Genomic DNA, 26,960 nt, shown 5'->3' with positions numbered 1-26,960 from the left:
CTATGTCAAAATAAATTAAAAAATTAAGGGGTGGGGATGTAAATCAGGGTATAGCACTCCTGGCTTAAAATCCTAGTACATGCCCCCCCCCCAAAAAAAAAAAAGACTAAAAATAATTTATTGGCATAGAAGCTTCATGAAATAATAAAAACCCAATTTTAAAAAAATAATAAAGGTATACTTTTAAGTCTCTTGATTTTTAAAACTCTTGGCATACCCTTAATCTTGTTCTTCATAGGTGGCAATAATTTAGAATTGGTGGTATTTTATGTGTCTTTGGCTGTTAAAGAATGTATTTTTGACTTAAGGCATATTTACTATGCTGTCAACCTTATTTCATTTACTTATGTTTTTCTCCCCTAGGTTTTTCGTTGGAATATACGTTGCACATTTATGGCGATTCTGAGCGTGAGGGCAGACTTCTGCCAGGCTCAGCACAGCGTTTTCGCTGACAAGTGAGCTTGGGGGTTCTATGTGCCATAATTAACATTGCCTTGAAGACTCTGGACACCGAGACTGGCCTCAGAAATAGTTGACTTTTTTTTTTTTTTTTTTATTGCAAGTATATTTCTTTTAATGACTCCAGTAAATTAAGCATCAAGTAAACAAAAGTGGAAAAACGACCTACACTTTTAATGTGTCTCACTAGTGCCTAAATGTAGTAAAGGCTGCTTATGTTTTGTATGTAGTTGGATTTTTTTGGACTCCGAAGGAATCCATCTGCAGACATTGAGGCCCAAGTTGAATTTGGATTGGTGTGGATTCTAAATACTTCTGCTTATCTTGAAGAGAAAAGCTTCATAAAGAATAAACAAGTTGAATAGAGAATACTGATTGATAATAGGCATTTTAGTGGTCTTTTTTAATGTTTTCTGCTGTGAAACATTTCAAGATTTATTGATTTTTTTTCCCCCCAATTTTCCCCATCATACTCACACACACGCACGCTCACACTTTTTATTTGCCATAATGAACCGTCCAGCCCCTGTGGAGATCTCCTATGAGAACATGCGTTTTCTGATAACTCACAACCCTACCAATGCAACTCTCAACAAGTTCACAGAGGTAAGATTGTAGCATAGTCTACTTTTTGGATTGATATGTAGGTAAAATATTAAAGATTGACCTTGTTTTTTCAAAAAATCTTTGTAATTTTTGGAAGATTAACCTACCAGAACTGACCTGAATTAGGTTGAATTAGTTATAATAGGTTTTTGAAAGAATACTAATAGAATTTGGGAATACATAGAGATTATCTAGTACAGTTTTTTCTTGTGTCTTAAAAAAGACGTATATATACAGCTTTTTTTGTCATCCTTTCAATAATAAAATAACATTTATTGAGCACAGCATGTAGTCAACATTAACAGTAAGCTATTTTATTATGCAATAATCCATATTTGTGCTTAAGATGACATATACAAAAGTCCTCTGAGGTATAGGTACCACTATTTCTTTCTAACAAATATCAAAATTGAGGTTCAGAGCCATTTAGTAACTTGCCTAATAATGACACATTATTTGTAGCAAAACTGGCACTTAACCAGGTCTGTCATACTAAAACCCACATTATACCTCAAATGTTCTAACCACCCTTGATGAAAAGTCACTCCAGAACTACTTAGTAATAGCAGCCATCATACAAGGTACAGAAACTTGGAGGAAGATTATATCAGATCCTTGATCCCTCTGCCATTGGTAGTGCTTTACTTTTGGTAAACATTTAAATAGAAATTTTTCAATCATATCTAGGTTATTCAGTCTAAATGTGATTTCTGTTGATGTATGTATGGAGTAGACTTAGCTCGTTGATTTCCTAGGGATTCTCATTTCATGGGTGGCATAGGAGAGGCCAAAAGAGGTTTTTTGACTTGTTCACAAAATCATATCATAAACTTTTTTTTTCTCAGTACCAGGGGTTGAAACCAGAGGTGCTCAACCAGTGAGGCATGTCCCCAGCCCCTTTTAATTTTTTTATATTTTTATTTAGAGACATGGTTTCACTAAGTTGCTTAGGGCCTCTCTAAGTTGCTGAGGTTGGTTTTGAACTTGTGATCTTCCTGTCTCTGCGTACCAGGCCTCTGGGATTTCAAGTGTTTGACAACCATTCAATGAATAACAGCGATTGAAGGTATCAACAGGTTGTCCACCCCCCCACCCTCAGTTTTTTGCTTTTTGTGATATTGTGAATGGAACCCAGGGGTGCACTCTTACCACAGCAAAACATCTCCCTAGCTCTTTTTATTTTTATTTTGAGACAGGGTCTTGCTAAATTGTGAGACTGGCCTCAATTTGGGATCTTCCTGCCTTAGTCTCCTGAGTAACTGGGATTATAGGCTAGGCCACTGCATCTAGCTAGAGTTTATTTTAGTGGGATTTTATTTGTATTTCAAAACTGATTTTTAAAACTCATTAATATAATATTTGTAACTTTCCTAAGTCAGACTTTGAACAATTAAAAATAACTTTACTCTTGAGATAATTCAACAATGGGTACTTTTATAGGATATTACTGTTATTTTTTTTTCTTTTCTTTCCTTTTTTTTGGGTATTTGTAGATGGACAGCATGCCTTTATTTTTTGTTGTTGTTTTATTTTTTTGTGGTGCTAAAGATTGAACCCAGTGCCTCACACATGCTAGGCAAGCGCTCTGCCACTGAGCTACAGCCCCAGTCTTGAATATTTTTGTTGATGCTTATTTTATACTTATAATTCTTTGAGGTTCTTAGCTTCATGTACACAGTATACAAGTTGATTCCAAGGTCTTTGTGTCCTCAGGTTGTTCAGTCACTTTTAAGTCTGTATACTATTTTTAGCCTGTGGATTCCTTGGCTGTAAACTCCAAAAGTGTCAGTGGCCACTATCCTGCAACTATAAAAAGATGGTGGTCCCTTGAAGATAGGTAGTCATTGGTTCAGGCATTCACCACACAAAGGTTTTTTATAGGAAAGAAGCAGGCTTCTGGCTATAGTTGTATTGGCTGTTGTTTTTTTTTTTTTTTAATACCATTTTTTCCTTTTAATTTCAAAAAGTTACTTTTATTTATTCTTAAAAAAAAAAAAAAACAATAAATGCTTATTACAGACAAGCAAAAAACCAATCAGAAGATACAAAGAAAATAAGACTATTTCAGGGGGATTGAACTCAGGGGTGCTTTACCACTGAGCTACATCCCCAGCCCTCTTTATTTTTTTTAAGACAGGGTCTGTCAAAGTTGCCAAGACTAGCTCTGAACTTGGAATCTTCCTGCCTCAATCTCCTAAGTAGCTGGAAAAATATGTGTGCATCTGGCTTTATTTTTGAATTGGGAGTCTTGCTAAGTTGACCAGGCTGGCTTTGAACTTGAAATCTTCCTCTTCTGGAGGAACTGGGATTATTAGTGTGTGCCTCCATACTCCGAAAGTTAATTATTAATACCTGACTTCTAGATGTTTTTTTTCTGCATATGCATATTTGTAGATATACATATTGATAGGATCATGATATATATTTTATTTATTTGGATTCTGGGGAATTAAAGTGTCCTTTACTACTGAGCTACATCCCATCCCTTTTTCTGTTTTTAATTTGAGAGAAGGTCTTTCTCAATTGCTTTGGGCCTTGCTAAGTTGCTGAGACTGGCCTTGAACTTGCAATTCTCCTTCCTCAGCCTCCTGAGCCGCTGGGGTTATAGGTGTGCCACCTTGTCTGGCTATTTTAAAATATTGTCCCCGCCCCCTTAGTATTATTTTCAGTAGCTGTCGTAGCATTCACTGCATTAATATGCCTCGTCCCCTTTAACCAATTTTCTTGTTTTGGGACCATTAATATTATTTCCAGTTTTTCACTGTTCCAAATAGTCTGTGATGAACTTATTGTTGCCTGTATCTTTGTGTATGTTCTTACTTATTTCCTTGTATACATTCCCAGAAGTAGACTCTCTAGGACAAAGTGATGTGAACTTTTAAGGGTTTTGTGTTATGTTAAGGTAACCCTTAGATATGTCTTATTTACCTTCCACTGAGAACTCTTAAGTGTCCCTTATATGTTATTACAATGAGAATGATTTTTTTAATAAGATGTCTTACTGTTTTATAATACTACATTTCTAAGCTTTGGGTGCTAGTTCTAAAAGCAAGTTCCCTTATAATTGTTTCTTTTTTAAAGGAACTTAAGAAGTATGGAGTGACAACTTTGGTTCGAGTTTGTGATGCTACATATGATAAAGCTCCAGTTGAAAAAGAAGGAATCTACGTTCTAGTGAGTGTGTAGTGTTTTAGTTTTATTTTGTGACAAATAAGTTGTACCTTTCAAATACAGATATTTATAAAACTTGGTGTTCAGTAATTTTGCTTTTTAAGCTTATAATAGTAAATACAATATTGATAACAATCTTTAAAATTCCTTTGGATCAGCTGGGTGTGGTGGTACATGCCTGTCATCCCAGCGATTTGGGAGGCTGAGGCTGAAAGATGGCAAGTTTAAGGCCAATTTAAGCAATTTAGGGAGATCCTAAGAAACTTAGTGAGACCCTGTCTCAAAAATAAAAAGGGCTGGGGACATTGCTCAGTGGTTAAATGACCTTGTTCGATACCTATTCGATCTCTGAAAATAAAATAAAATTTCTTTGTGTTAATTGGCAGTTTTATTCAGTGTGTTCTTAAAGCCTACAAATGCAGAGTATTTTCAACAAATAAAAAGCAAAATTGGGTATACATTATTTCAAGAAAATGGAAATTTTCATTTTGTATCTTTAAGAAATTAATATAGTACTTAGCTTTCATTTCTGTGTTACCTATTTGAATGTAACTGGAAATAATTTGTATCAGATATTCTTACCTAACATAGGGAAATATCATCTGCCACTTTGCAAGTACCAGATTATTAATATTTTGTGGAAAATTTATAGGGGATAAAAGGTAGGAGAAGAGGTTAAGGAGGAGTGGGAGAAGTCATCTTGTTCCAGAATGATCAGCATAGTTTCTGACACTTTGGTTGATTGATTGATTGATTTTTTTTTTTTAAATATTTGTGGGATTAATTTTCTTATAATAGTTCAATTTGAGCACAAAGTGGTTGAAATTATTTTAAATTAAATTCCTCTGTAATATTTATGCTGTTTCCTTAAGAAAATGGAAGACTCAGATTAGTTAAATTTTTTTTTTTTACCTTCTTCCCTAAATAATAGTCTGAAATCCCAGGAGTGGCTTTTAGGAGCATGTTAGGAAATAAAGTCTATAGTTAGGTGTGTTAGAGCTATTTGATTCGATTGTGGGAAGGCAAGGTAGTAAGAGAAATGGAAATTTTGTAAATAATTAGGAAGAAAGTAATTAGGAAGATATTAGTTCAAGGTTATATTTATACCTTTTACTGAGAGGTAGTTCCATAATTTTTATTTATTATATTGGTCAGTGGTTGGAAAGGCAGTTAATTCGAAGAATAAGTTTTCTTTTAGTAAGGAAGCTGTCCTGTCTGATCCATAAAGCTTCCTCACTTCCATTTTTTTTTTTTTTTTTAGAGTGAGAGAATTTTTAATATTTATTTTTTAGTTTTCGGCGTACACAACATCTTTGCTGTATGTGGTGCTGAGGATTGAACCTGGGCCGCACGCATGCCAGGCGAGCGCGCTACCGCTTGAGCCACATCCCCAGCCCCTCACTTCCATTTTTGTAAAAACAAAAATGAAATAGCCAGACATCATCATCATCATCATTATTATTATTTGTACTGGGGATTGAACCCAGGGGTGCTTTACCCATTGAGCTACATCCCCAACCCCCATCTTTTAGTCATTTATTTATTTATTTATTTTAAATTTTTAAATATTTATTTTTTAGTTGTAATTGGACACAATACCTTTATTTTGTTTATTTTTTATGTGGTGCTGAGGGTCTAACCCAGGGCCTCGCATGTGCTAGGCGAGTGCTCTTGTCGCTGAGCCACAACCCCAGCCCAGCCATTTATTTATTTATTTTTTAGTTGTAGTTAGACATGATACTTTTATTTTATTTATTTATCTATTTTTATGTGGTGCTGAGGATTGAACCTAGGTGAGTGCTCTACTGCTGAGCCACAACCCCAGAACCAGTCATTTATTTTTATACAGGGTCTTGCTAATGTTGCTTGGGACCTTGCTAGATTGCTGAGGCTAGCCTTGAACTTGTGATTCTCCTGCCTCAGCCTCCTGAGTCACTGAGATTATAGGTGTGCCTCATCCCCTCAGCTGCTGCTGCTGCTGCTTTTTTCTAGTAGTATGGCATGATCATATGCTTGCATTTCCATTTCTAATTTATAGTCCATGGATCGGAAATCACTGAGGGTAAGTGGAAACATGTAAAATGCAGCTCTGTGGGGTTTTGTTTTTGTTAAATAAAAACAAATATTTAAATTCTGAAATTAAGTCAAATGCAAGTTCATTTCCCTGTAGTTTGAGTATGTTCTCCAGTGGATAGATGAGAAAACTTGTTTTGATGTGTGGCAGGGTGAGAAAGTGACCTTGGATTGATCGTAGTCAGTTGAATCAGTAATGTTAGTAAACATTTTCATGAAATAGAAATAAACTAAAGAACCTAAACTAGTTTGTAGAAGATAATGGTGGGTCTGGGACTTATTCCAGGCCTTTAAATTTAGCTTTTTGTTTTGTTTTAAATAGCTATTATCAGATAAATTAAAGGTTTAATTTAAGCTTGAAAAAACAAGGATATTTAGTGTTAAACTTGAAATTTCCTTTTCTTACACAGAGTTTTAAAATGGAGTTAATTTACATTTGCCAGGTGAAGAGAGTTTGGAATGTTTCACTGTAAGAGGATCTTCCCCCACATATAAGACCTTTTAATCCTTTGAATGCTGTTTCAAATAAAAGGTCACTGAAGAGACTGACTAATGTTAGTTTTAGCTGTATCAGTTTGAGGTTCAGATATTTCTAAATGAAGAATGCTTTTTCTTTTTTACTTTTTAAACCCATGCCTCCAATATGCTAGGCATGAACTCTTATCTCTGAGTTACACCCCTAGCTCAGCAATTCTTTTGGGGGGTGTGTATGTGTGTGTTTTAAAGGAACATGAGTAAGGGAAACTTTATTTTCCTTAAGTAGGTGCATTTTAAGGGCGTATTACAGGAAGTAAGCTCTTGACTAAGGTGCTTATGATTTTACTGCTGTTTACAGTTAAATTCTGTAGTGACATTTATAATAACACTGACAGCCTTTTAATTATGGGGTGTAGTTGACAATTCAAACATAATGTGCTGTTGTGGCTAATGGACTACGTGAAGTGTTCTAGTGGTGCCAATAATGAGTACAGAATCAATTTAGTGCTCTGTTGCTTTTTTATTTCTCTAGTATCTTAAAGTGTTCTTAGTCAGTCTCATTAGAATAGCCTTGTTTAAAAAAAAAAAAAATCCCCAATGGTGTTTTTCCATTTCAGTCTTTGAGAGGAGAGAGGGTGTGTAAAATATGATTTCTGCCCATTTGTGTAGGTTTCTCAAGACCTCTTGCTAGGTAGTAAGGAAGAAAAAACTCCTGCATACAACCCAAATTGATGAGTTCAAGAAGAGAAAGGGATATTTGAGAACATGGTCTCCATTTGCTCAGGAGCTTATTATATGATATTGTCTTTGTTAAATGACAAAGATTTAAAATTTAGTCAGAGATTTAAAATTTTGCTACTTGCCTTTTTTTTTTTTTAAACCAGTGAGTGAACTTGGAGGCACTCAACCACGGAGCCACATCCCCAGCCCTATTTTGTATTTTTATTTGGAGATAGGATTTTATTGAGTTGCTTTTAGCATCTCACCGTTGCTGAGGCTGGATTTGAACTCTGGATCCTCCTGCCTCTGCCTCCTGAGCTGCTGGGATTATAGGCATCCTTTTTTTTTTTTTTAAGTTGTTGATGGACTTCTTTATTTTATTCATTTATTTATATGTGGTGAGGAGAATCAAATCCATTGCCTCACATGTTAGGCAAGTGCTGTACCACTGAGCCCCAGCCCCAGCCTCCTGTTTTTTCTTTTTTTTTTGATAAGATAAAGATGGTAGTGTGTTTTTATTCACTAATTGTTGAATTTAGTCTTTCTCTAAGAAAAGATATAGTCATCTGGAAGATAATTCTCAAAAATGCTTGTAGAGATTAATGAGACTCCAGTTTGGTATACTTTGCTGGAGTGGACTTTTAAATCATGTTGACATGTGTTTATTCTCTTTTACTGTCTTGGCTTTCATTGTATTTTTTCCCAGTATGTCTACTGCTCAGATAAAATATTTGGGAAAACATTAGCTCTTATGACTGATAAAGAGATTTCTGTACGATAAATTTAGATGGTTGTGACACTTTGCATTTCATTGAGCAGACTAATTTATTTGGCAAATTAAATTTCAGTCTTAGGTAATTTTTCAGCAATGATCAGAATTGTTTTAAGAACAGGTACATATGGCCTGCCATATCTATTCTGTGCAGCTCTTCTTCATTAGGATGTTAGACTTGGAGAAAATATAATTTGATGTAAGAGGTAATTTCTTTTTAGGATTGGCCATTTGATGATGGAGCTCCACCCCCTAATCAGATAGTAGATGATTGGCTGAACTTGTTAAAAACCAAATTCCGTGAAGAGCCAGGTTGCTGTGTTGCAGTGCATTGTGTTGCAGGATTGGGAAGGTAAATTTCTACTTTTTTCTCTTATTAATCTGAATTCATTATCATGCCTGAGTAAGCCATTGAATATTTCACTCTGGTAGAAATTTGCATGTATTATTCTAAATAACATTAAATTATTGGAAAAGAAATGAGAGCAAAAATTAGTATAATGATTTTTTGTTTGTCTGATTCTGATAGCATATTGCACTTAAAAGAGTTTTTATTTTTCCCCATTTCAAGTAATTGAAGATTTAGATAATTGGAATGGGCAACAGAATTAAAATCATTTTAGAGATTGAGGACTCTAACTTGGTTAATTTTGGATTGAGATGAGTGGAAAGTTTACAGGTGGAAAGCACATGACTGAATTAAACTCTTCAAAGGAGATGTATAGACAGTACGAATTGACTGATTCCTGGGATGAAGTTGCAACACCCTCATCAACAGCAGATTAAATGCAATTTATGATGTGCACTTTGACTCAAAACATTAGTGTAAGCTGCCATTGCCTCAAGGTGGGTGGTGACTAAGTCTGTTAACCCTTTTTTTAGTGCGGACTTTTTTTTCTCAGAAGGTCCAGTTTCAGTCTGTATCTTGAAGGCTGATGATAGTATTATAACTTTTCTTAGAGCAATCTTGTTTTTTTATTTTACTTTCTTTTGGGTATTGGGGATTGAACCCAGGGGCTCAGCTACACCCTCAGCCCTTTTTATTTTGAGACAGGGTCTCACTAAGTTGCTTAGGCCCTCACCAAGTTGCTGAGGCTGGCTTTGAACTTTTCGATCCTCAGCCTCCCAAATTTCTGGCATTATAAGCATGTGCCATTGTTCTTGGTTAGGGCAATTTTATTACTAGTAGTTGTACTAGTTAGGTAGTATACAGTTGATGCTTTGTAATGGGCTTTTTTAAAACATTGTTTTCTCAGATTTTAAAAAATAGAGATAATAGATAATGAGAAAATCTGGAGTTATAATGTGATGTTTTAAAAAGTAAAGATATCTTACTATAGGTTTAGAATTTAGTGCTTTACTAAAAACAGGTAATAGATAGTATAATGGTGGAGATTTTTACTGTATTGGAAAATATCAGATATGTTAGTAGATGGAAGAAGTTAAAGCTCAAACTTTGTTTTGTTTTGGTAATATGCAATCCTGGGTTTTAAAAAATCTTTAATTTCCAAATACTTTTGGATATTTACAAATAGGCTTCTCTTTACAGGGCACCTGTGCTGGTTGCACTTGCTTTGATTGAATGTGGAATGAAGTATGAAGATGCAGTTCAGTTTATAAGACAGTGAGTATGAAGTTTTTATGTTTAGAAACATATAAAGCAAGATCGTGCTTGATAAAGAATTATGAAAAGTATTTGTAGTATGGAATAAGTTGCTGGCTTTGGCTTAAAGTAATTCTTTGAAGGTATACAAAATTTCAAACAAGTGATAAAGGGACTCAGTACTACAACTCCTAAGTTTAAAGGTTTTCAAATTTGGGTGTCAAATTTGGACGTTGTAGAATATGTTCACTATGTAGTTTGAACATGTAGGAATCTTGAAAATGAATAATTAGTGTCTCATTGATCTAGTGCCCTTTTAATAGATTCCAAAATACCTTCCATATGCAACTTTGCTTTACCAAGAGGCAAGAAGAATGTATAGAGGAGTAGATTAACCACCCTATACTCTTGTGCAGGCACAAAATTAGGATGGTAGTACTCAGACAAAACCTTAGCACTGATCTGAAATAATAGGCCATGGCATTTTATTGTCCAGAATTCTTTTGTCAATTATTGTCTTGCACTTTCAATCCTTTCTTCTTATTTTGGTACCAGGGATTGAACTCAGGTGCTATTAACCACTGAGCCATATCCCCAGTCCTTTTTTTATTTTGAGACAGGATCTCACCAAGTTGCTTGGGGCCTTGTTAAGTTGCTGAGGTTGGCTTTGAATTTGCAATCCTCCTGCCTCAGCCTCCCAAATTGCTGGGATTACAGATGTGTGCCATGGTCCCCAGCTCAACTCTTAAAAAAGAGAAAAGACTGTGTCAGAGGGCATGAAATATATAGTAATAGCTCCAAGACAGTGACCTATTTCAGTGAATGCCATTTGCCATCTCTGTATGTCTTGAACCTGCTGCTTCATCTGAATGTGTGTGTGTGTTTGTTTTTTAAAGCATCATAAATACTTGGTATTCTAGTCTGAAGAATATATTAATCTAATTGGGAAGAATATAGTTAGATGTCTGGATAAACCATTCTGATAGTGGTGTGGGTTGTGGGGTTGGGGGCGTGTCCTGGGAATTGAGCTCAGGGCCTTGCATATACTAGACAAGCGCTCTACCACTGAGCTGCATCCCAGACTTTTTTAAGTTTTGAGACCAAGGTCTTTATTAGTTAACGGGCCTCAAACTTTCAATCCTCTGCCTTGGCCTCTTTAGTAGCTGGGATTACAGGCATATGTCACTATATGGAGCCCATTCTGATCTTTATTTAAATATATTGTAATGAGAGTTATCAAAGAAAAAAAATTTCTGTTCTAGGAAGGCTCAGAAAGTTCATGTTGGCAACTTAGATCTTTAAAAAGGGATGTGGTATGGGATATGTTGGTTTTCAGTAGGATGGAGTTAGAAAGACATTAGGCCATAAATAATGTATTTTAAGTAAGTCAGAAAGCTCTTTTATTACCTGGTAAAAATTTGCCATTCTTTATTTTCAGAAAAAGAAGGGGAGCATTCAATTCCAAACAGCTGCTTTACTTGGAGAAATATCGACCTAAGATGCGATTACGCTTCAGAGATACCAATGGGCATTGCTGTATTCAGTAGAAAGAAATACAAACGAAGGCTTATGTGATTGTGGCATTTAGAGGGAACTCTTGGTACCTGGAAATGTGAATCTGGAATTTACCTGTGTCATCGAAATAGTGTTGGATTCAGTGCTCCTCAACCACTCTTCGTAACAATTAGGAAAAAGTAAACAAATAAGAAATCCCTCTATAACGTGAATAAAATGTTTAAGAAAAGAAAAAAGAAAGAAAAAAGGGATTAATTCAGTGAAGGATGATTTTCTCCTAGTTTTGGAGTTTTAATTTCTGCCAGGATCGAATTATTTTAATATCTCCTGTCTTTTTTAACTTTTTCAGAATAGGTCTCTAAGGAAAACCAGCAGAATATTAGCCTGTGCAGAACCACCTGTTTGGGGAGCACATCTTTCATTATGCTTGGCACATAGATTTCCCTGTGGTGGGATATTTGGGAGGAGGAAAGAGGTGCATTTTCCCCCTCTTTGTTTTCTCTTGTCCCCTCCTTTCCCCTGATACATATTGTAGATGGACTAGGAGAAGCCCTTATTGCTGTAGATTTGCGTGCAGTCTGGCAGCCTTAAGCCCATCTGGGCACTTTTAAGAGGAAAAACAAACAAAAATGTTAAAAAAACACCCAAAAAAAAAAAAAAAAAAAAAAAAGGCATGCAGGTGGTTTTAGTCTTTACTGATGATGGAGTGTTCATCTTAGTTTCTTTTCCTCAAAGCCTTGATCTAACATTAGGCAAAGTAGCCAAGAAACTTGTTTTGGTAAATTAGTGGGGAAATAGCATTTGAAGAGGAATCTTTATTCTCAAAGAACTTAGCTGAGAGTAGAATTCTTCTCTTTACCAACCAATGATGCTAAGTGAGTATCCCAGAAACTTGTTTTCTGAAGAGGACAGCTCTAGTTCATTACTAAAAATATGTTCAGGCCAAGAATTAGCACACTCTACAAACAGTAGAATTGTGGACCATAGCACTACTCTGATTTTCTGTCTAATGATGTCAGGGAATACTGGTAGCTTAAAACTTTTACTTCAGGACTTAATTGTACTCTGAATTTTCGGAAATGGTCAGAGGAGCAGCAGCAAATTCACAATATTTAGGTCTTGAGAAATGCCTGTGGCGATCATTTTTCAAACTATTCCCTATATGTATAGTTCAGTTGAACCACTGATTGCCTTGTTATTTTCTTTCTAGATTCTTTTTGAGATTATTAAAAAAAAAAAAAAAAAAGAAGTCACTGGTTCAGAACCAGCAATGCTGTAAACAGGGTAGAAGATACCAGGCAACCCAGTGAGTAGCAAAGGGACTGTGTTGCTTATGAAGTGGTATAGTAGCATTTTTTGCAAATCTCTGCTGGGTTCAATGTGCTGATTTAGAAAGAAAAGCTGTTTTTCTCCTCATTTGCAGAAGGCAGTTATGACAGGCTGTATTGACAAAGCAAGTAGAAGGGCACCATCAGGGGTTCTTGCACTCTTTTCACCTAAATATTAAATAATAGTGCCCTGCTTCTAAGGCTCTGAATACAGGCTTAGAGTCATCTTGTCTTGCTGGAGTTTGCTGTGCAGAGCCATAAGCTTTCCATTTTGTTTAGTGTCAGCTAGGCCAGTAGGAATGGCACAGGACCTCGTCTCTCACTGATGATACCTCAGACGTTGGCCGGCTATGTGAACTGCCTATTTCCTATTGCCGGAGTTGTTTTCGATTTTTAACTAAATACAAATCTGTAGATTCTCCTCTCCCTCATCCCAGCAAACAAAGCAAAATAATGCTTTTTGACATTGTTTCTAGAATTTTCAAGTAAAAAAATGATGGTACTATCCAAAATTCTTTTTATTTCTGAATATGACAATAGATTCCTTTAACACAGACTCGAGATCAAATCAAAATATCATAACCTCTAAGTTCAGATATACTTTCAACTCTTTGGATCAATGCCATCAGAAACCTTTTCCATTTGATATGCTCTGAATGTTGTTTGGGGCGGGGAGTATAGGTGTGTGCATTCACATGCATGCAGCCTCCATCAGTACCAGTGCCTGCCCGAGTTAGGAGAACTACATTCCTGGTTCTAAGCGAGAAGAAGGGTATATAAAACAAAGTGAAACATTAGCCCTCATTTTATTTTAAATTACAGAGTAATGTTAATTGTTCTCAGAACTGGATTTTTTCCCATCAAAACATTTTTTTTTCCTTTGGATTTAATGAAGTATTGCTAGCTGAAGCCAGTTTGACATGGTGAGAGAGATGTCAGACTGATGCAGCCTGATTTAAAACCAAACCCTGAACCCTTTTAAAGAACAATAAAACATATTTTACACGTTCTTTGTGCATTTTTTTTCCCTCTACCTCCAAATGGAGTTTCATTTGCGCCCCTTTTCTCTTGCTATTCTGAAGATCTGTTTTGTGCCTGTTAATTTACTACAAGGAGGTGAAATTTGAGGTTGGGAAGTACAAAGATTTTGTACCATCCAGGTGTTCAATAAGGGAAAACTTAACCATAGTTGAGATAGAACTGGTACTTTTCTGGTTTAGTTCTTGGTCACCACAGTGGGAATTCAGCATTTTGTCTCATTTGAAAGGATTTTTTTTAACACCTAAACAAATTTTAATGAAGCATTAATAAATTTTGATGAAGCATCGCAAGTTTTTATTTAAACCCTTGAAGAGCAATTGAGAATAGCAACTTTACATATCTTAGGGATTGGGGGTAGGAAATTTCCCTTTAATTATGAGTTTGCATTTATACATCTGGATAGCTTATGTGTTCCAAGTATTTAAGAGTTAAAAGGTAAGACGATCCTACTTTGGAGTATCTCAGTCTAGAGAGGGGAATCAGATATGTAGACATAAACAGTTACAATGGGTGGTTGAACCACTGTGTTACCTATAATTCATTGATCTTTTTGCCTGTCCAATTTTCATCTTATTTTAACCTTATTACCTAGCTTAGATTCTGTGGCCCACTGTGATAATCACTGTTGGCTATATAAAATTGCCTTGCTTTGTCTCATTATACTGACTCCACTTTAGGTTAAGTTCAGTGTCCTACCTTATTTAAATTTTGTGCAACTGAATGCATTGATTTGGTCTTTGTCATGACTTATAGATCTCATAGTCCTACTACATTATTTCCATTTTCTATTCTCCTTGAAGACTAAAATACATCATCACTCAGTTTCCAACTCCATAAGCTTAGAAAATAGAAACAAAACTTCCACAGGTTCCTACCCACCCACCTGCATCTGTGCTACACTTTAGTTACAGATTTTTCTTCATTTTTTTTCCCCTTCTAATGGTGGGGATTGAATCTGGGCCTGACACATTGCTAGGCAAGCACTCTGCCTCCATCTTTTTTTAGTTAAAGCTCTTCCTCTTGTGACTAGGTTCCATTTCTTACGTGTTCAAAGGGCCCGAATTTAGGCATTCCTTCTCCTGTTGAATTATCTTTTCTTTCTGCTAAATCATTCTCATCAGCTTTCAAACATGTTCTTATTTCTTTCATTCTAAAAACCTTGTTTAAACCCACATCTACACCTTCCACTACTATTCTTTTCTGCCCTTCATAGCAAAACTCCAAAGTTTTACTTTCTGTTTTTCTCTTTTGAGCACACTTAAAATGAGGGTATTAACTCCATGGGAACTTCCCATATGTATACCATCAGAACCTCTGTGGCACTTGAATCCAATAGTCAATTCTTTTTTTTTTTTTTTTAATCTCCAGTACTGGGAATTGAACCCAGGGTTGCGCTACCATCGAATAACATCCCCAGCTCTTTTTGTTTTGGGTTGCATCTTGCTAAGTTGCTGAGGCTGTCCTTGAACATGGAATCCTCCTGCCTTAGCCTCCTGAGTTGCTGGGATTACAGACAAGTGCCACTGTCTGTAATCCACTGTGCCTTGCTTCTCATAATATTTTTGACCTGTTAACAGGACACGGTTGATTATTCCCTCTTTGAAAGTTCTTTGCAGAAAAGTGCACATCCATTGCCCACCCCTCCCCACATGATGTCCATGTCCTAAGTCCTTGGAACCTATGAATGTTACTTTACGTGGCAAAAGGAATTAAGTAAATGGGGTTAAGAGTTTTGAGATGGGAAGTGTCTCCTGAGTGATCTGGGAGAACCTGATCCAATAGCATGGGTTCTAAAAGCAGAGAACCTTTCCTGGCTGAAATTAGAGATACAATGTTGCTGGCTTTGAAGATGGAGGAAGGACCCATTTGCCAGGGATTAAGGGCAGTCTCTGGAACATAGAAGAGGCAAGGAAACAAGGAATCCAGCCTGCCAACACCTTCACTTTAGTCCTACATGGACCTTCTATAAAACTGTTAAGATAATAAATTTAGGGCTGGGGTTGTGGCTCAGTGGTAGAGCACTTGCCTAGTATGTATGAGGCACTGGGTTTGATTCTCAGCACCATATAAAAATAAGTCAATAAAATAAATGTCTATCAACAACTAAAAAAATTTAAAAAAACAAATCTATTGTGGTAATTTATTAAAGCAACAATAGAAAATGAGTACAGATAATTTATAGTTGGACACAATATTTTTATGTGGTGCTGAGGATTGAACTCAGGGCCTCGCTCGTGCTAGGCCAGCACTCTACCACTAAGCCACAATCCTAGCCCATTCCTTCATTTCTCTATCTACGTGAACTTTATTCTCTGGACCCTTAGACCCATGTTCATTGCCTCCTTGAGATCTCATAATTGTTTTGCATTAAAACTTCAATTTCTACTCAAATTTCAGTTAGGCTTTTGTGAGCACCCAATTGCCTCCACCACATCACAGGCATGCACCACTGTCTCAAACTTTTGATTTGCCTCCCCGCCAGAACATAAGCTGTGAAGGGGGTGGATGGTTTTTGTTGCATCTGTTTTGCTCACCATATTTTCAGCATGTAGATTGGTGCTTGGCACATAGCAGATGCTCAATAGACATTGAGTGAAAGGGCGCTCATAGAGGCATAAATGAGCTATGGTACTAGGGTTTAATACAGCTGCACTGGAGCACATGAGGCTCCATATTGTCATGTTTGAGCTGGGTTTTTTCATTTTTTATGATACTGAGAACCAAGGGCACACTATCACTGAGCTTTTTTTTTTTTTTGGCAGGGGGAGGTACTATGGGTACTGAGGATTGAACTCAGGGGCATTCAACCACTGAGCCACACCCCCAGCCCTATATTTTTGTATTTTATTTAGAGACAAGGATTTCACTGAGTTGTTTAGCATCTCACCTTTGCTGAGGCTGGCTTTGAACTTGCGATCTTTCTGTTGCAGCCTCCCAAACCCTGGGTATTACAGGCGTGTTCCACCTGCGCCTGGCACCACTGAGCTTTTTCACTTTTACTTTTTACCCCCAGCCCTTCTTTATTTTTGAGACAGGGTCTTGATGAGTTGCTGAAGCTGGCCTTGAACTTGAGATCCTCTTGCCTCAGCCTCCTGAGTCTCTGGGATTACAGGTGTCCATGCCTGGCTTGAGCTGGGTTTCAAAGTATGAGAGAGTTTGATGCACAGTGAGAATAGCTCTTCATATCCTCTTGGGTGGGTATAATAAAAAAGATGGACAGTCACTTGGCATGAGTGGAGAAATTGGAATTGCTTCTGTACATTGCTGATGATAATGTAAAATGGTAGTGCAGCCAGTTTTGAAAATGATTTGGCGCTTTTTTTTTTTTATCAGAAAGTTAAGAGTTGCCATATATATGACCCAGCAATTCCTATATAGTTAGTATCCATTTCTAGATATATTCCCAAGAAAATTGGAAGTATTACTAGTCGCCTGGGGTGGGGATGGAAAAGACTGTTAATGGATAAGAGTTTCTTTTGGGGATTATGAAAGCTTTCTGGAATTAGTAGAAACAGTTGTACAGCTGTGTGACTGTACTAAAAGCCACTGAATTGTACACTTAAAGATTGGGCTGAGAGCCAGGCATTGTGGCATTGTGTAATCCCAGCCACTTGGGAGGCTGAGGTAGGATGATTGCAAGTTCAAAGCCAGTTTCAGCAACTTAGCAAGGCTTTAAGCAACTTAGAGAGACCTTTCCTCAAAAAATAAAAAAGGGCTGGGGCTTAGTGTTAGAATATGTACTCATCATGTGTGAGGCTCTGCTTAGTTCAGTCCCCAGTAAGTGTGTGTGCCTCTATACACACATGTATTTGTGCATCTATAACACATGATACACTGTTCTAGGCACTAAGGATATAGTAGAAAACAAGTCAAATTCTGCCCTGATAGGGTTTAACTTTTAGTAGAGAAGATAGAGAATAAACAGCTAATACATTTTTGGGTAGTAACCAGTGCTCTGAGGACAGGGAGAAAATAAAGCATGGAAGGGATAGGGACAAGGGCTATAGTTGGTCAGGGAGCATCAGTGAAGAAGGGGAAAGAGGCTACTTTGTGCACATGCTATGTGAAGATGTGCCAGTGTTTCCGGAGCACTGTAACTATATGTGTTTAAGCTTCAAAAAGTAGGCTTGGTGTGTCAGAAATAGCAGTGCAGGTAGTACGGTTAGAATACAGTACGGAAGGAAGGAAGGCAAAATTTAGAGACTACCTCATGTTGATTTGGTGAGGCTGGGTAGATGGTTGGAATCATATTGCAGAGAGTATTATGTATCAGAAATTAGAAAGTTAATCATTTCTGAATCTGGAGGAGACATCAGACTAAACTCTGGTTTATTCAAAATGTCCATGACCAGGTACTACTCGGATCATTCTGAATCAGAATTTCTCACTGTGAATCAACTTCGGTCACTGGGGAACCACTGAAGTTTGCTAAGCCCAGCAGTTATATAGTCAGATCTATGTTCAAAAAGGTTATTCAAGAATCTCCTTAAGGGCCATACTTGTAAACTCTGTGCCTGATTTGTACTACGGATGAAATAATGTCAGTTGAATGAATTAGAGAGGGTAGAAACTGAGAGATCCTTTTGAGTGGTGGTTGATGATGGGCCCAAGTGGTTCAAACAGAGGTGTTGGGGCCTTAAGTAAGGAAGCAGCAGAAGAACAGGGTAGAAGGCTTCTCTTTTAACCATCAGAAACTAGATCTACGTGAAAAGCTGACCTGTATATCTACATTCACATTTCAAGGGATTAAATACATCCAACTGGGATATCTGGCCGTGGAAAAGACTTGTAACCCCTCACCCTCCATCTGCCTCTAATTTTCTCCACAGATCACACATGCAAATGAAAACAGTTCAAACACTTCACTGCTTGCAACCTTGCCAACCATTTGGGAAAGGTCTTTGACAAATGTGACAATGTGGTATTAGCCATACCATTTATGTCTCCTTTGCTGTTTTAGTGTTAGGGAGTTGAAAAGATAGGGGAACGAGGGAATAATACTAGTCAACAACTGTCTAGTACTATTATGTTCAGAATTTCATATCCCTGATTAGATTTAAAATTCATAAGTTTCCACATAGCCTCATTGCTAATCCCACTTTATAGATGTGGAAACTGAGAAGTGAAGTAATAGCAAGCAGGGTGGCAGGGCCAGTACTGTAGTCTGGGACTGCCTTGATTCTAAAAATGTACTTTACTCCTCAGCTGTACTGTCACAGTAGAGTAGCAGTACAGTAGAGTTGCTCAGGGTGTTGCTGTGAGCTTTTGTCTTCAATAAGAATTCCTTTTAGGGGCTGGGGTTGTGGCTCAGTGGTAGAGCTCTCAGCAGGTCCAAGGCCCTGGGTTCGATCCTCAGCACCACATAAAAACTAAATAAAATAAAGGTTGTTTGTCCAACTACAACTAAAAAATATTTTTTTTAAAAGAATCCCTTTTAATTGAGTTGCATCTTGATATTAAATGGAGGGACAGGTAGGGGTTGGCATACTCCTGTGCATGCATGTGTATAGCAATTCTGACTTGTCAGTGGATTTAACTTGTGCAAATGGTGTGTAATGGTCCCTGCCAGTAGCAAACCAAGATGTTTGAGCAGAGTGGTTTATAGTTTATAATTGGCTTCCTATTACTGTTGGCTGCTGCTCTTGCACATAGAGTATTAGTCTAGGATTGGTGTTTGATTTAAGAAATTTTCAAATTGATTTTATCTTCAGTGCATTAATGCATGGCCTAAATTCCTGCAGAGGCATTAGATAACCAGCCAGGACATGCTTTAGGAATCGTAACTGGATCTCAGTTGCCAGTGGTACAGCTTTTATTCAGCAGAGATAAGTCACTTTTCTGAAAACACTTTCTGCCTAAGCTCTGTGACTTATATTTTAGGGCGTCTCAAGTTTAGGTCCCTTGAAATTGGAATGCATTCCACAAATCATGATGAAACATACATATGGGAATTTGTCAACATGAGTAGATTTGATCACTATCTTCCTTTTGGATTCAAACACATAAATATTTAAAGAATGGTATAAAAATCAGTCTCATTTTCAAGAGGGCACAATTGTAATGCCTTTTAAAATCAGGGAATATGAAATATAACCCCAGTAATTAAAATATTATAAATATGGCTGAGTACATGGAAAACTGGAGGATATTCTGCAATTTTATGAGGATTAGCAGAGATAAATGTTTCTAGTTATTTTTTTTCAACTCTAGAAGTGCAGAATAAATCACAGCTGCATGAAAATACCAATTAATCATCATCTAATGCTTTTATGCAAATGATTATATTTGACTTTCATTTAGAGTTGCCATTAACACCTGGAACCCTAAGATTGATAACAGGTAAAAATCTAATGAATGCATAAATTAAGGATTTGAATCATGTTAGATTAATTTATAGCCCCTTTATTCATAAGTCCCCCTGAAATCTAAAAATCATGGATGAGACAGAAGATGGAGGAGAGACAGCCTTTGAACTTACACACTTTTTAATGGTGAAAAGGATGACTTGGAAGAGCTAGACTCCTCAAGTATTTTTTCTACCTGTCACAATAATTTGTTCATGTGTCAGGCCTGTGTGTATTACAGAAGACTAATTGTTTCATGTTCTTAATTGATACTGGCCTTTTTAAAAAAAAAATGAAAATTTCCCTTCCTATATATTTTCTTTGTTTTGAAAGATTTTTTTTTCAGAATGAAAATTTAAATTGGTTTCTTATAGAAGTTTTAAAAAATGAAATGAAGAAAAAAAAAAAAACCCTCATTGTCCAGCCATCCAGAGACAACCATTATTAATCTTTTGATGTATACTTTTCACCTCCCACTAGGTATAGTTGTAATTATGTAACTATGTATCTTGTATTTTCACATATATATTCCGAATAATACTTACAATTTTATTGGAAGTATATCATTTGCCAGGCACTATGCTCAGTGTTTTAAGTATATTATCCTTTGAGTGGTAGGTGGCATTTTTTTCCGTTTTACATGCTAGGCTGTGAAAGCTCAGAGAGGATGAGTAGCTTGCCCAGTACCACACATCTAGTAAATGGCAGAGCCAGACACGCTAACCTGAAATGTCTAACTTAGAAACCTGATCATATTATTACAGTGTGCTCCCCTTACATTCAATAAGTGGAAGCTATGATTATTAACTGAAACCAGATTGATCCCAGAAGATACTTCTTTCTCTGTGATCTCAAAAATGAAAGCTATTCATTCAGTAATGACCTATGTACTACAGGCCAGTGGGAACTGAGGGGTTACCTCTCTATGGTCAAGTCCAGACCATTGCTTTTTTTTCCTTGGGCAATCCTATCTTGAGATGGTGATTGTCAGGCTGTTATAGCCACTATCCCCATTATTTCTGACTGCCACCCTCCCCATCACTCAATGCATGGAGTTCCTTGGGCCTCGAAGATCTACCCTAGGTCATTCTTTTATCCTCTGAATTCAGTGCCTCTTCTAGCCGTCTCAGCTCTGAAGCCTTTAACCTTAATCCGAATGACCTATTCCCATGGAGTGGAACTGCTCTGCCTCTCATTAGTCAGGAGATTTGCCATTGTCTAAGGAGAAAACAGCTATGTGTATGTGTGTGTATTTATGCATGTGTTTATATGGACACACTCATACATACATAAATTAGTTTGCTATAGATTTTACTGATGTAAAAAAGATGTAACAATTAAAAATAATAATTGCTTTGGTTAATTTCTGCCAAACTTTTATGTTCTGGCCAATCTATGGTTGAAATTGACCAACCCAATATAAATATTATTTTCCTTTATGTTTAAGACTCAGAAGTAAAACAATGAAGTGATGTCAGAATTTCACTTACTCCTCAGAGATGTGAGAAACTTCTCTGTGGAATTGGATAATAGTTTTTGAATGCTGGAAGACTATTTCCTCAATTTTGGGTGCAAATTTTTGTGCCATTATGATGTAATGGTTATAGACATTATGTACTTTCAAGTTCAATCTGCATCTAACATTTTCTCCACTACTTTCTTAAGTCTAGACAATCAACAAAACAACTCAAGCACTGATTTGTAACTCTTGATAATTTTCATGGTATAAAGTCTTGCTGTGGTCAATTTCAAGCTACTGGTTGATGTCACTAAACATAGAGTTGGGGATGAGTGCAAGAGCTCAGCATTATAGTATTTCCATCATACAGACACAGAAAATACAAAAGCATAGGTATAGTAAAATAATTAGGAAGTTATGATTTTTAAGAAGTTTTTAATTTTTTGTTAATTTCTCTACATTATAATATTTAATGATGACTGTATTTAACTAACTTGCAAAATTCCTGAAATTTAATGGTAAACTCACTTGATGTGAGCTGCTTCCAGCATACCCTGTGTCTAGTCATCTCTGCACCTACTTTGACCACAGCCCATCGATCCACCCTCTCACTTTCTCACCTGTAGCAACACACTTACTCTTTGATGAACTTTCTATTCACTCCTCAACTCACCATTACATGACTTTTGTCCTTTCCATGGTGGACTCTGCAAGAAAATACTCTTTTTCTTCCACCTACCTCCTACGTTCCGGTGTTCCTCAGGATTCTTTTTGGATGGTTTCCTTTTCTCTTCCTATACACTCTCTTTAGTGATCTCATCTAAACCCCTGCCACTAAGTGTACTAATGGCTTCCAAATCTGTAATTCTAACCCACACCTCTCTAATGCTTCAGACCCATTTATCCAGCATCTCACTCACTGGTCTTATGGCATTCAGACTCAGCATTTCAGGAACATATTTGTGGCTAAGTCATCTGAACCAGACACCAGAGAGTCATCCTTGGTTCCTCTTTGCTTCACTGCCCTCATTTTTTAAACCTGACTCCGAACCAGATCAACACAGTCATTTATTAAGCCATCGAACTTTCCAGTAAATATTTATTAGAACAACTGCATAATATATTGTATTGGGTAAGAGCACTAAGGCTTGGAATCAGCCTGCCAAGCATAATTCCTGGCTCTGTTTAACTAGCTTTGTAATCTTGAGAAATTTGCTTGGCCACTCTATATTTCAGTTTTCTTAAATATAAAGTGGGAGTGATTATAGAATCATTCTTATGGGAAATTGCTAGGAAGAATAGGTTGTTCTGAAGCCGAATGCAGAGTAAGTATTCAAGGAATGTTGGCTGTTGGTATTTTTGGAGCTAAATATTTATGTCAGGATAGTATCATAAGTTAAGTGGCCATACATTATTTTCCTAAGGCTACCATAACAAGGTACCATAAACTAGGTGGCATAAAAAACAACAAAAATTTATTGTTTTACAATGCTGGGGGCTAGAGGTCAGAAATCAAGGTTTCAATAAGGCCATGCTCTCACTAAATCCTCCCTGGCCTCTTCCTAGCTTCTGGTGTTTTGCTGGCAATCTTGGGCATTACTTGGTTACTTGGGCATAATTCCAATCTCTGCCTTTGTAGTAACATGGTGTTCTCCCTGTGTGTCTCTGTCTTCACATGACTGACTTTTTAAAAGGACAACAGTAATATTATATTGGATTAGGGTCCACTCTACTCCAGCATGATCTCATCTCAGTTAATTTATCTGTCACAATCTTATTTCCAAGTAAGGTCACATTCTGAGGTGCAGGGGTTTAGAACTTCAGGATATTTGTTTTGTGGGGGACACAATCTGCTATAGTTTGAATGTTTGTGTGTTCCCAAAATGCATATATGAAATCTTAACCCACGAGGTAATGGTATTAGGAGGTGGGCCTTTGGGAGGTGGTTAAGAATGGGATTAGTGCCCTTATAAAAGAGGCTCCAGACCACTAGCTCAGCTCTTTTATTAGGACACTGTGAGAAGGTGCCACCTGGAAAACAGGAAGAGGCCCTTACCCAACACATTCTGTCATCATATTGATCTTGGACTTCCCAGACTCAGAACTATGTGCAATAAATTTCTGTTGTTTATAAGCTGCCTAGTTTATGGTATGCCCTATGACACAATCCATCCCATAAGGAGACTGCAACTATATAATACAGGGATCATATGTGATCGCTGACCTGGTATGGTTTACAGTCCAGCAATGCTACAAGTCTTAATATCTTACCTCCTATCTTCCTACAGTACTGTCTTACTTCATTCTGTCTTATAACAGCCTCCTGACTAGACCTCATCTGGGCCCACCATAGCCCATCCTCTGTGTGGCTGTTAGAGTAATCTTTCCAAAATATAAAGTCAATCATGTCACATCCATTTGAAACTCCCTGGGCTTTCAGGTAAAGGTTTAGCAAAATAGGTCCTACTTGCTCCATGTACTACCTTTCTCTCTACATTGAACCTTTTACCACAGCCCAAAAAACTGTCATTCCCCATAGTATTCTTTTTTACCACTCTTGACGAGTGCCTTTCTGCCTGCACACACCAATTCTCATGTTTCTTCACCGGTTTGGGGAAGCCCCTGACTCCCTTCCCTCTTCTGAGCTGCTTTGGTACTCTGTGCATATTGGGAACATGGAACTTCCTGAATTTATTTTTGTTGTGCCTTCTCAACAAGACAGAATGCCCTTTGAGGCTGGAACTATCTGTATGTTCCCTAGTGTCAGACATTAGTGTGATTTTCAGCCTTTTCACTGATGTAAATAATATGTGATGAATTTAAAATTTTAAAATTATTCCCTTAGGCACAATTCAGTAACAAAAAGACAAGCAATCCAGTTGAAAATTGGGCAGAAGACTTGAATAGACATTTCTCCAAAGAAGATTTATAAATGACCAACAAGCACATGAAAAGATGATCAGTGTTATTAGTCACTAGGGAAACGCAAATAAAACCACAATAAGATACCACTTCATAGCCACTAGGATACTTATAATAAAAAAAAATAATTAGTACTGGTGAGGATGTGGAGATGAAGAAATTGGAACTTTTCTGGGGGAAATGTACAATGGAGCAGCTGTAGTGGAAAATAGTTTGGACTTTCCTCAATTAGTTATATACAGACTTGCCCCAGCAATTCTACTCCTAGGTATATATTAAAACAGATGTAGAATCAAAAAATTTGTGCATGAATGTCCATAGCAGCACTATTCAGCACTATGACCAAAAGGTAGAAATTATTGTCAATAGGTGAATGGATAAAAAAAATGTGGTATATTAACTATACAATGAAATATTAGTCTTAAAAAGATGCAATATTGATAACATACTATACCATGGATGAACCTCAGAACCTCGTGTTAAGTGAAAGAAGCCAGATATATAAGGTCACATTGTGTTTTCCATTTATAGGAAATATTCAGAATCCATAGAGACAGAAAGTGGGTTGGTGCTTGCCAAGGACTGAGGGGAGAGAAAGACGGGAACTAACTGCTCAATGGGTACAGGATTTTATTTTGGGATGATGAAAATGTTTTGGAAATAGAGTGGTAGCTATACAACATTGTGAATGTATTAAATCATACTGAATTGTACATTTTAAAATGTTTGATTTCATGTTACACGAATTTTACCTCAATAAAAAACTAAAACAAACAAAAGGAATGCATGCTACGACATGGATGAGCCTTGAAAACAAGCCAAGTTGAAAGAAGCCAGCCACTGGTTACAGATTGTATGATCCCATTTATATGGAAATGTCCAGAATAGGCAAACTCAGAGACAGAAAGCAGATTAGCAGTTGTCCAGGCTGGTGCACAGTGGTGGGCAATAGGAATGAGCATTTAATGGATGCAGAGTTTCCTTCTGGGCTGATGAAATAATCTGAAACTAGACAGTGGTAATGATTTCACAGCGCCGTGAATGTGCTACGTGCACTGAAATGCACACGTTTATGTGATTACAATGGTAAAACTTGTGTTATGTGTATTTTGTCACACATTATTTCCTTAAGAAAAATCTTCCAAAATAAAGTCAGAGCCAAAGCATGTAGACATCTTCAAGTTCTTGGGCTATGTTGCTGAACATATGTTGTGAAAGAATCATTCCTTGCCCTCCCACCAGCAGTCACAGAGAGCCTGAATTGCATCTCGCCATACTTGGGTATTACAGCTAAAGACAAAACAAAACCTATTTGATATAACATTGTTCCTCTTCAGGGAAAGTTTTTTGCTTCCAAGTTGATTTGAGGGCCCTGGGTTCAATCCTCAGTACCATACCTACACCCCCTCCCACACACACACAAAAAAAAGTTGATTTGAAAGTTGTTTAGAAAAACAGCTCTAGTAAGAGAATTTTAGAGCTAGGAGAGACCAAGAGAGCACCTGGACCATGGAATCTCATCCTTATAAGACTGATGAACCACCTTATTACCCTGAGATAAGAGTCAAAACATAATTAAGTACAAGTCGATATAAGTAGTTAGTGCTTTAGACAATGTGAATGTTGGAGCTAACTCCTGGGTTCAAATTCCTGCTCAGCTACTTACTAGCCATGTGATCTTGGACACTACTCTGTGCCTCAGTTTCATCTATAAGATGGGGTCCATGAGGGGCTGAGGCTGTGGCTCAGTGGTAGAGCATTTGCCTAGCATGTGTGAAGCACTGGGTTCAATCCTCAGCACCACATATAAATGAATAAAATAAAGGTCCATATATATAAAAAATATTAAAAAAAAAAAGATGGGGTCCATGAAATGTCTACCTCATGGGATTGTTTTGAGGATTAGATAAATATGCCTATGTGTAATATGTTTAGGATTACAGTTTTCTGTTAAAAAAAGGAGAAATAAAAGGAAAATAATTGTAATAAAGTGAATTTTAAATATATAAAGATATAGGCAAGGTTATCCTAGAAGAGATGGAGATAATGTTTGCACCTATGTGTAGAATCACCCTGTTGCCACCCCCGTAAATGCAAAGTGATTCAGGTGTGTTACAACACAAACATCAGGAGCATTGTGTTGGTGACATGCTCTTCCAAAATCAATTCTTTTTCTTTTTTTCTTTTCCAGTTCTGAGAATTGAATCCAGGCCCTCTTGTATGCTACATAAGCATTTTACCACCAAGCTCCATAACCCAAATCAATTAAATTTTTTTTTTTTGTACCAGGAAGATTGAACCCAGGGGCACTTAACCACTGAACTACATCCCAGCCCTTTCTTTTTACATTTTATTTATAGAGAGGGTCTCACTGAGTTGCTGAGGCTGGCTTTGAACTTGTGATCCTCCTGCCTCAGCCTCCTGAGCTACTAGGATTACAGGTGTGTGCCACTGTGCCTGGCCTCAAATC

General features: G+C 37.0%; 1 protein-coding gene across 8 annotated transcripts in view; it reads left to right on the top strand.

Annotated features, from left to right (window-relative positions):
- The window catches only part of Ptp4a2 (protein tyrosine phosphatase 4A2), a 48,858-nt gene extending 23,202 nt beyond the window's left edge, over positions 1-25,656 (top strand). For 6 of the 8 annotated variants that reach the window (XM_071617589.1, XM_071617592.1, XM_027937014.3 and 3 more), the window contains exons 2-6: positions 364-1,065; positions 4,147-4,239; positions 8,500-8,630; positions 9,828-9,902; positions 11,320-25,656. In XM_071617589.1, coding sequence (XP_071473690.1) covers positions 970-1,065; positions 4,147-4,239; positions 8,500-8,630; positions 9,828-9,902; positions 11,320-11,428 — 504 coding nt within the window. In that variant the 5' untranslated portion in view covers positions 364-969 and the 3' untranslated portion in view covers positions 11,429-25,656. The remainder of the gene's footprint in view (positions 1-363; positions 1,066-4,146; positions 4,240-8,499; positions 8,631-9,827; positions 9,903-11,319) is intronic. The other 2 variants (XM_071617593.1, XM_027937015.3) reach the window with 2 other exon arrangements.
- The last annotated feature ends 1,304 nt before the right edge of the window (positions 25,657-26,960 follow it).

Source organism: Marmota flaviventris, chromosome 10 (assembly GCF_047511675.1).
Source record: "Marmota flaviventris isolate mMarFla1 chromosome 10, mMarFla1.hap1, whole genome shotgun sequence".
Lineage (NCBI taxonomy): Eukaryota > Metazoa > Chordata > Mammalia > Rodentia > Sciuridae > Marmota > Marmota flaviventris.
Note: the sequence above shows the minus strand (reverse complement) of the source record. Positions and strands in the feature narration are given on the sequence as shown.